The 10,186-nt window shown below is 43.1% G+C and overlaps 1 protein-coding gene across 1 annotated transcript in view; it reads left to right on the top strand.

The window, feature by feature from the left end:
• Positions 1-231: 231 nt before the first annotated feature.
• The window catches only part of ARHGAP6 (Rho GTPase activating protein 6), a 285,984-nt gene continuing 276,029 nt past the window's right edge, over positions 232-10,186 (top strand). Inside the window, exon 1 of the mRNA XM_058441606.1 lies at positions 232-502. Coding sequence (XP_058297589.1) covers positions 455-502 — 48 coding nt within the window. The 5' untranslated portion in view covers positions 232-454. The remainder of the gene's footprint in view (positions 503-10,186) is intronic.

Raw genomic sequence — 10,186 nt, 5'->3', positions numbered from 1 at the left:
TGGCAGTCCCCGCCTCAGCAGCCGGGGTCCCACGGGTCCGGGGAGGGTGGGGTGGCAGGAGGCAGGCGTGCCGGCCAGCCTGACACCTGTCGTAGGCGCGTTCGGCCTCCGGCCTCCGCAGCCCCCAACAGCTGTCAGCGGCGGCCGCCGGAGGGACCCGCCAGGAGCGGAAGGAATTAAACGCCCGCCCATCGCATCAGACTCGGCCGCTCCCTCCTCCTCCTCCTCCTCCTCTTCCCCCTCCCTCTTCGCGCCGCCGCCTTCTCCAGGTCCCCACCGGCTCCGCAGCGGCAGCGGGACGCTGTGCCAGGGTCACTTTGCACAGCACTCGGCACGCACGGAGCAGGGCTCGCGCCCCGGGGCTGCCCCAGGATGGCAGTGAAGTACGGGGAACTCAGAGAGACACCGTGACCCCAGGCTGAGCCCAAGGCGCGCCACTCCTCCCAGAGGCGACATGGGGCACCCGGTGTACCGCGGTGAGAAGCCCCAGCTGCACTACGCGGTGAGTGTCCTGACGCGTGCAGAGGACAAAGGGGGCGCCACTGGGCCGCTCCAGGTGGGGACTGCGAGGGGCGATGGTAGTCGGGGCTCCCCACAGGTCCATGGCTGAGGGGGTGGCGGGTGGTCTGGTACGTCACCCCGAAGTGCCACCTGCTCACTAACTCATTGGCGCTTCCCGAAATCTTTTAGAAGGTACAGAGGAGCATCAACCCTGAATTCAGTGTTTCTTTGCCCCAACGCTGTGGTCACTGCATCTGGGACCGGGACTGGGCTCCGCCACCGCCTCGCTGACAAAGGCTGACAAATGGGGTTCCTGGGGTTAGGCCTAGGTCGCTCATTCAGCCTTCAGTCAGATATGTTGAAAGGACGAGAATAAGACTGGACAGGAGGCAGGGCCGCTGCATGATCTCAGTGTGTGGCGAGTAGATTTGCTAAAGAAATGCTGCCGGGAGCGTTGGGGTGCAGCCGTTTCACTCTTTAGAAAGGGAGTGCATTTCCCTCCTACTTTGTGACGGGACAGAATGTTGCACATTATCATTAATGTTGCACGCTAATACAAGGGAATACTAGGGGCTCTTCTGTCATACCTTCCCCCTCCCTTATGGTAGCTTCTGTTCTCCCTGTTGATACAAGGATTTACTGGGAACCTACTGTGTGCCAGGGACTGCGCTAGGTGCTGCAGGTACTGCAGGAAACACAACAGAGAGAAAGCTCATGGGATTTGCCTTCTTTGAAGAAGGAGTCAAGATTTCAAGGTTAACGACCGACCAAATCCAGATACTAGATTGAGTATATTTTTTGAGAGAGAGAAAAGAAAGGAAAGAAGGAAAAAAGGAAAGTTGTTTCTGAGGAATGACTACTACTTCTGAAGATTTCAAATGCCCCCTCCAGGAAGGGGGCAGGGAGAAGGTTTACCTTACTCCAGTCTTCAGACATTGATTTTCCACTTGTGAGATGTGTCGTTTTGAGATGAGACACTGCAGTTGCTCTGTCATCTGCTAATTTACTGAGTTTTCCTTGAATTGATTTGCACTGTTGAGACTGGACGTTCTGACTGCCAACTTTAAAAATTGGAGAGAAGCAGGCAGAAAGTTGACAAGAATCATTAATATTTATAATAAGGCAAAGACAGTTAACTGTCTGGAATTCGTGTCTTCCAAAATCCAGTCCCCAACATAAAAAAAAATATATATTTTTTTGAAGAAAGGATTAGAGGTGGACAGGGGTGGTAGACTCAGGCATCCCGGAGCTGCTCCAGTTGGTTCCTGGTGTCACCTGGGGGCTTCTGGATTAATTGCAGGGCCATTGGGCAAATTGCACACCTCGTACACTTCACTTTCCTCCACTGGAAAAATGAAGGCCTGAATTAGGAAATTGTTAAGATACCTTCCCAGGCAAACGTTCCAGGAACCTGTGACAGCTCTTTCTCTGGTTTTTCTATAGTTACTTGCCTTGAAACACCAAATGAGATACTTAGCAGTTACTAATGCTCGTTCATATGTCTGGGAGACACTAGTGGCTCAGTGATTTGCCTTTTAAAGTGGTTTAAAGGGTAACCACTTTTCAACAGAGGTTGCTTTACACTGAAGGAGGTAGAGTCTGTGCTCACTGTGCCCATTCAACATCTCCACCCCACCACCTTTTCGAACTGTGTGCTGGTACCCTTTGATTCATGATCTGAGGTCTTTTCCATTTACAAGAGTGGGGGTGGGGGAGGAAAGGTGAGAACGGGCTCCTTAATTTTAAAAAAATCTGTTCATTCAATGAATGGTTATTGTCTCAATTATGTAAATATATTACAAAAATATTTTAAAATTGTCATTTAATTAAGCTGTCTCATTCTTCTAAAATCATAAACTGAAGAGTCAAGCCGATGCTAATGTCCCCTCTTGGAGCTCTGAAGACTGCTGATGAAATAGCCCTTTATTCTAGTACAGATTATCATGTATGTATATTCTGATTTAAGACTATAAAAAGGAAGATTCCAGAGGGAATTTGTTGGGATTCCAGGTTGGAATAAGTCACCCGGGCTCTCTGAAGTTTCCTATGCATACTTTAGGATGATAAAGCAGCAGCTCTGAATCAGTCACGTGTCCAGAGAATGTTCTTTATTAAGTGTGACCCATTGTTTTTCATATTAGTATAACCCTTGGTGGTATAATATCCATTCTAATGCTGCACTTTTGTTTACTTCCCTCATTTGGGTTTTGATAATTCCAGAGCTTGTTTTGCCGTTTAGCACAAATATTCCACTTACTTTGCTCAACATGGTTTTGTCCCACTGTGCATTTTCCTGTGATCTTGGGTTTTTTTGGGTCTGTCTTCCTCAACATGAATGACCCTCCATGTGTCCTTAAAACCTCCTGCCTCCTCTGAAATATAATTCGGGGATAAGTATCTAACGCTCTTCCTTCAGTGCTTTTTCATTTGTCCAAGGTGAGACCGCATATGAGAGAGGTCAATGGCTCACATTTGATTCATTCAATAAACATTTGTTGAGTGCCTATTGTATTCCAGGTATTTGGTCAGTTTTCCAAAGAGACAATTAGATAGTGAAAATGTTAGGAGTTGCTATGGACATCTCACTTATCTTTTTAAATGGTCATAATGGTCACAGAGAGCAAAATGCAATTAACTAGACAAGAACATCCTCCATTTATATAAACAGACATTTTCAAAGTATAGTACAACTGTCTTCTTGCTTTATCATCGCACACAGAAAATAATGTGTGTTAGCAGCTAATGTTCTCAAAAAATTTCCTCCTACAGTTTTCCCACATTCAGGTTATGGTGACTCCATCCTTCCAGCTGGGTGTTGTCCTTGATGCCTTTTGGTGACTGAATCAGATTTACATTTTCAAAAGCCTGCCCTGATCCCAGCATGAAGTCAGGATGAGGAAGAGCTAGAGTGCATCCTGGTATTTGGGCCTGGGAGAGATTCGAGAAGATGACTGATGCTAGGGTGGCAGCTGGGCAGGAGATTGAGAGCAGTTGGCATATTGGAGAGATGCTTAGAACATAGAACCTGTCAGACTTAGTTTGGATGGGATAAAGAGGTGATAGAGTATGAAGGATGAGGATGACATGAATGAATCAATGATTTTCTGGCAGCATTTCTAGAGAAGCTCTTGAAGTTTATATAATAATCAAATAGTCATAATAATATTTTCCTCCTTGTTATTGTCTTATACAGATTGCAAAATATTTGAACACAGTCTAGGTCAATTTCAGTCTCAAATCCAATTGCTGCCTTATGCAGGTTTTCTATTTCCTGATTGAAGAAATCTAAGCTCAGAACAGTAGAATTCAAGGTGGCACATGTGTCACTGCTGACAGAACTGAGAGCTTTATCCGGGTGCCCTGATCCTGCAGTGCTCTTCTGAGTCATTTAGACAATGAGGATAGTCGAACCTAATCATCCCTCTGCGATCCACTTTGCCACAGTAATAAACCAACAACCAAATGTTGGACCTTCAGTGACTTAATGTGACATCTCTATTGTCAAATTGCATGGCCAAATAGCTCTTTAATTTGACTAGTGTAGACAAAAACTAAAAATTTAAGTATCCATTAAGTTCAGTGCAATATCTTTATGTCTTTCTGAAAGACACTAAAAAAAATCTGGATTAAAAGCTTGGCCTGATGACTTACTGGGGACCTTAGGAGGCTCAAGCTCTTCTCTCATGATGCCCCAACCTATCTTTACCCTCACGTGGGGCAGAGAAAAGCAAATCAATGTCCATTATACGGTCACCATCAGGAATCCCTGGACTGACATCATTCACTTCTCTCTCGCTGGCAGGTTGAAAACTTGCTGGGAGTAGTACTATGTGTGTCTTGTCCCTGCTGTCACCTGGGCACCTAGCAGAGTGCTGGAAGCACAGTAGGTGATCAGTAGATATGTGTTGAATGACTTCATGAATCTAGTAGTTGAGACCTAGTTTTTGAGGTCCTAAGCTACTCATTCTCCTTCCTTGTACTCGTCTAGTCTGAGCTCCTCTGCTGCTGATGTCACTTCCTGTTTGGTGCGGTCACCACACCATCTGTGCTTTTGACCACAGCCTTGTAATCAGATGCTGACTCTGCCCTTGCTCCAGTTAACCCCTTCCTAAGGAACTCACCGGAAGTGCCAAGCTGCTTACCCTGACAGAGAACCTGTTTTCACATAGAATGGAAACTATGAAAGTTTCCAAGTTTGTTCTCTATGAACATTCAATTTTCAAAGACTTTGAATTCATTAAGTTTGCTTAATAATTGAGTGGTATTGAATACAGGGTACTCTCTGGTAATTCTGAAGATGCCCAGAACTGGGCGCCGTTGCAGGCCTGTGCTGATATGAATCAGTTATCATCCATCAGTGCTAACAGTGTAGACATCTTAGGAAACTCAGCAGAACTTATACTGACCTGTGGCATGGCCCAGAACTTACTTTTATAAAACCATTTTTATATCACTCTGCTTGTCATTTGTCTCCTCATAAAAGCAAAATTTTTTTAACTTACAAATATGTGAGAGATTATTGAATCCTCTTAATTAACACCTCTACTAATTGTAGATACCTTGTGTACTCCCACCCCCAACCCGGCATGCTTACTTTTCTGCTGCATGCAGAAAGTTTCCTGGATAAGGCCTCTTTGGTGTGGAAGCCCCATCATCTTAGGAAGCTACATCTCCCCTCCTTCAAACCACTCATTAAGTACCACTACTAATTGATAAAAAATCAGATTCCTATTGGATGTTGCATAGCAGACATATCTGCCAATCACTTGAAAACAATTACCACCCTTTGCCTAGTCCTTTCTGGTGATGAACTTTTCTTATTTACTTTTCCTGTTCCCACATTGTGATAACCCTGGACCACACACACTTGACTCTCAACTTGGTTGTGAAATTATTGTCCAGTCATGCAAAGTCTTCATTGGGTTCTTGATTCCTCACTTCCCTGTCACCTGTTTCATTCTCAGACTTTCCCATCTCAGTGAATGGTTGGCTATCCCTATGGCCAGTGCAATCTTTTTAAAAGGTAATTAAATAGTGACATTTCAGGGCTTAAGCTCTTTGGTTGGTTTCCATTCCACTTAGAATAATAGCTTCATCCATGACCTTGACCTTCCAAGTGCTCCTTACCTGATCTCTGCCTCATACCACACCCTACTCCGCAAGCTTATCATTGCCTGGCCACATCTGTGCCCTTTTTGTTCCTCAAATGCGACCAGTTCTTTTCTGCCCCAAGCCTTTGTACTTGCTGTCCCCTCTGCCTGGAATGTCCTCTGTGTGGTAGGCTTTTTTTTTACGTCCTTCAAATTGCAGGAAAAATGTCACCTTTCCTGACTGCTTTCTCTGAAGTGTTTCTGAGCCCACTCAGTTACCCTGGATCATATCACACTAGCCACTTCCCTCATTGTTCACATCACCACTTGGTATTATATTATATATTCATTGTTTGTCTGTCTCCTCTGACTAGTGTGTAAGTTTATTCAGGGCAAGGACCCAGTGATCCTTTCCCACTGTCTTTCCACTGCCTTAGAGCAGGTCCTGGCACAGGGTAGGCATACAATAAATATTTATGAGAACATGAATCTGGCTGCCTGTGTATTTTTCCCTAGGTTACGCTAGGAGTTTCCAAACTTAACCCTTTATTAGTTGATGATTGAGGTCAGAGGGAGAGACGAGACTAAAAATTAGCTTTACAGTTTCACTGAATTCTTACTAAATGAGAATCTCTAAGGACCAGACTTGGAATCAATCCTTTGAAAAAGCTTTGGGGGTGGTTCCAATATCAGCTGGGTTTGGCAAACACTGATTAATTTACACGGTGAACCACTTACTACTCAAGCAGCCCCTACAAAATGTAGGATTCAGCAGCAAAGTAGATTCAGAAAGTACAATACAATACTTCACCTCAGCTGACTCTGAGGTAATCTAGTACAAGTTTTCAGAGCGGTCCTTTGTTTTACCACCCAGTGTTCATTTCAGCCAAACTCTCTAATGATACAAAAGGTATAGGAATACTTCTGCTATATAATGTCATCTGCAATATGTCCCTCAGTATCCATATTCTAGGTAAAATCGACCAGTGGTTCTGAACCAGAGGACCTTGGGCAATGTCTGGAGGCATTTTTTGTTATCATAACTGGCAGGGGTTGCCACTGGCATCTATTAAGTAGAGACCTGACATGTTGCTGAACATCCTACAAAGCACAACACAACCCAACAAGGAGTTGTCCAGCCTCAAATGTCAATAGTGCTGAGATAGAGAAACACTGACTTAATTGTGTCTCAGTAGATATCAAAATCTTAAATGTTTTTGAGAACAATTTTGTATGGCACTTTCTAAAATACATTATTCGTAGTTTCTTGGGTTTTCAGAGATAGAGGTGAGAAAATGTGCGTGAGCTTCCCTGGCTGTGAGTCACAGTTATGAACAGTGCGTTTCATACTGTGCGGAGATTACTCTGGAGAGGGTGTTGGTGGTCCTTCCAGAAGCCTCAGCATCTTGGGCTTTTTGTTTCTTCACTCCTCAATGGCGATGCCCTTCCTAATCTTGGGTTAAAAAATGTTTACTGTCTTCTCTCTCATGTCAGACATTAGCTAACTTCTTCCTTTATGACCGTCTAACAGCCTTGCCTAATTTGCCACCTCTCTTCTGATTTAGCCAGAATGCCCGTTTAACGAATGTGTTAATCGTGGGCCTAAAATTAGAAGTTATAATCTCCAAATGAGGATGTGTGGAGTGCTGAGCAGCCTTGGTGTGTAGATGTGGGATCTGCATCTGTATGAAAGTGAGAAACTAGAGTGCCTGCTTCTGTCCCTACTCCTTGAGGATAATGACGCAGACCGGCCTGCTCTGGGGAAAAGGGAAGAGTTGCTGAAAGAAAAGCCAAAGGAAAGAGGGAGGGAAACTGTGACTCCCAGCATTTCTCTCTCAATCACATCAGGGTTCAAAATCTCCTGAGCAGCCCAGGGTGGCAGGCGGGTTTGTGGCCTACCTATTCTGCCATTGAATTGCAGAGCCCTTTCTTAACTCCTGGCTATGTCACTGAATGTCCATTAGCATGGTCTGTTTTTAGATTGTGAGTTACGAGATGATGGGGAGGGTGGGGATCGATTTAAAGGTCTTGGGTGCTTGCCAAATTTTGGACTGAGACCACTGTTTACAAACACAATTAATTAATATCTTTTAATGTACTTTCTGTTCTCAGGTTTTCTCATTCTAACCTTATTTTCAAAAGACCAATTTTTCTTTTTTTTTTTTATTTTATTTTTATTTATTTTTTTTTTTAATTTTTTTTTTAATTATACTTTAGGTTTTAGGGTACATGTGCACAATGTGCAGGTTTGTTACCTATGTATCCATGTGCCATGTTGATTTCCTGCACCCATTAACTCGTCATTTAGCATTAGGTATATCTCCTAATGCTGTCCCCGCCCCCCCCCCCACCCCTCGATTGGCTCCCGGAGTGTGATGTTCCCCTTCCTGTGTCCATGAGTTCTTATTGTTCAATTCCCACCTATGAGTGAGAACATGCGGTGTTTGGTTTTTTGTCCTTGCGATAGTTTACTGAGAATGATGTTTTCCAGTTTCATCCATGTCCCTACAAAGGACACGAACTCATCATTTTTTATGGCTGCATAGTATTCCATGGTGTATATGTGCCACATTTTCTTAATCCAGTCTATTGTTGTTGGACATTTGGGTTGGTTCCAAGTCTTTGCTATTGTGAATAGTGCCGCAATAAACATACGTGTGCATGTGTCTTTATAGCAGCATGATTTATACTCCTTTGGGTATATACCCAATAATGGGATGGCTGGGTCAAATGGTATTTCTAGTTCTAGATCCCTGAGGCATCGCCACACTGACTTCCACAATGGTTGAACTAGTTTACAGGCCCACCAACAGTGTAAAAGTGTTCCTATTTCTCCACATCCTCTCCAGCACCTGTTATTTCCTGATTTTTTAATGATGGCCATTCTAACTGGTGTGAGATGGTATCTCACTATGGTTTTGATTTGCATTTCTCTGATGGCCAGTGATGATGAGCATTTCTTCATGTGTTTTTTGGCTGCATAAATGTCTTCTTTTGAGAAGTGTCTGTTCATGTCCTTTGCCCACTTTTTGATGGGGTTGTTTGTTTTTTTCTTGTAAATTTGTTTGAGTTCATTGTAGATTCTGGATATTAGCCCTTTGTCAGATGAGTAGGTTGCAAAAATTTTCTCCCATTCTGTAGGTTGCCTGTTCACTCTGATGGTAGTTTCTTTTGCTGTGCAGAAGCTCTTTAGTTTAATGAGATCCCATTTGTCAATTTTGGCTTTTGTTGCCATTGCTTTTGGTGTTTTAGACATGAAGTCCTTGCCCACGCCTATGTCCTGAATGGTATTGCCTAGGTTTTCTTGTAGGATTTTAATGGTTTTAGGTCTAACATTTAAGTCTTTAATCCATCTTGAATTAATTTTTGTATAAGGTGTAAGGAAGGGATCCAGTTTCAGCTTTCTACATATGGCTAGCCAGTTTTCCCAGCACCATTTATTAAATAGGGAATCCTTATCCCATTGCTTGTTTTTGTCAGGTTTGTCAAAGATCAGATAGTTGTAGCTATGCGGCATCATTTCTGAGGGCTCTGTTCTGTTCCATTGATCTATATCTCTGTTGTGGTACCAGTACCATGCTGTTTTGGTTACTGTAGCCTTGTAGTGTAGTTTGAAGTCAGGTAGCGTGATGCCTCCAGCTTTGTTCTTTTGGCTTAGGATTGACTTGGCGATGTGGGCTCTTTTTTGGTTCCATATGAACTTTAAAGTAGTTTTTTCCAATTCTGTGAAGAAAGTCATTGGTAGCTTGATGGGGATGGCATTGAATCTATAAATTACTTTGGGCAGTATGGCCATTTTCATGATATTGATTCTTCCAACCCATGAGCATGGAATGTTCTTCCATTTGTTTGTATCCTCTTTTATTTCATTGAGCAGTGGTTTGTAGTTCTCCTTGAAGAGGTCCTTCACATCCCTTGTAAGTTGGATTCCTAGGTATTTTATTCTCTTTGAAGCAATTGTGAATGGGAGTTCACTCATGATTTGGCTCTCTGTTTGTCTGTGATTGGTGTACAAGAATGCTTGTGATTTTTGTACATTGATTTTGTATCCTGAGACTTTGCTGAAGTTGCTAATCAGCTTAAGGAGATTTTGGGCTGAGACCATGGGATTTTCTAGATATACAATCATGTCATCTGCAAACAGGGACAGTTTGACTTCCTCTTTTCCTAATTGAATACTCTTTATTTCCTTCTCCTGCCTGATTGCTCTGGCCAGAACTTCCAGCACTATGTTGAATAGGAGCGGTGAGCAAAAGACCAATTTTTCTGATTTATTTTATTCTTAAATATACCCTGAATACTTAAAAACGTAAAGGTAGATCCAGTGATGCAACAAGGACTCCCACCAGTCATTATGTGGTACTGCTTTCACTATCTGTGTGGTGACTGCTTGGATGTGAATATGAGATACTTTTCAATACAAGAAACACATACAAAATATAAGCCAAATTTTTTCATTCAAATACAGTTACTGTTACTGAGGACTCTTCCACTTCCAATTTCCTTGAAAGATGCCGTGACTCTTTCAAATGAAAACCTGTCAGGCTTGTTCTCCTCTTCTCTTTGGATACTTATCATTTTCTTAGAACTTTTCT

This window comes from Hylobates moloch, unplaced genomic scaffold (assembly GCF_009828535.3).
Source record: "Hylobates moloch isolate HMO894 unplaced genomic scaffold, HMol_V3 SCAFFOLD_7, whole genome shotgun sequence".
Taxonomy (NCBI): domain Eukaryota; kingdom Metazoa; phylum Chordata; class Mammalia; order Primates; family Hylobatidae; genus Hylobates; species Hylobates moloch.
The sequence above is the reverse complement of the archived record's forward strand: the minus strand, read 5'-3'. Positions and strand labels throughout refer to the sequence as shown.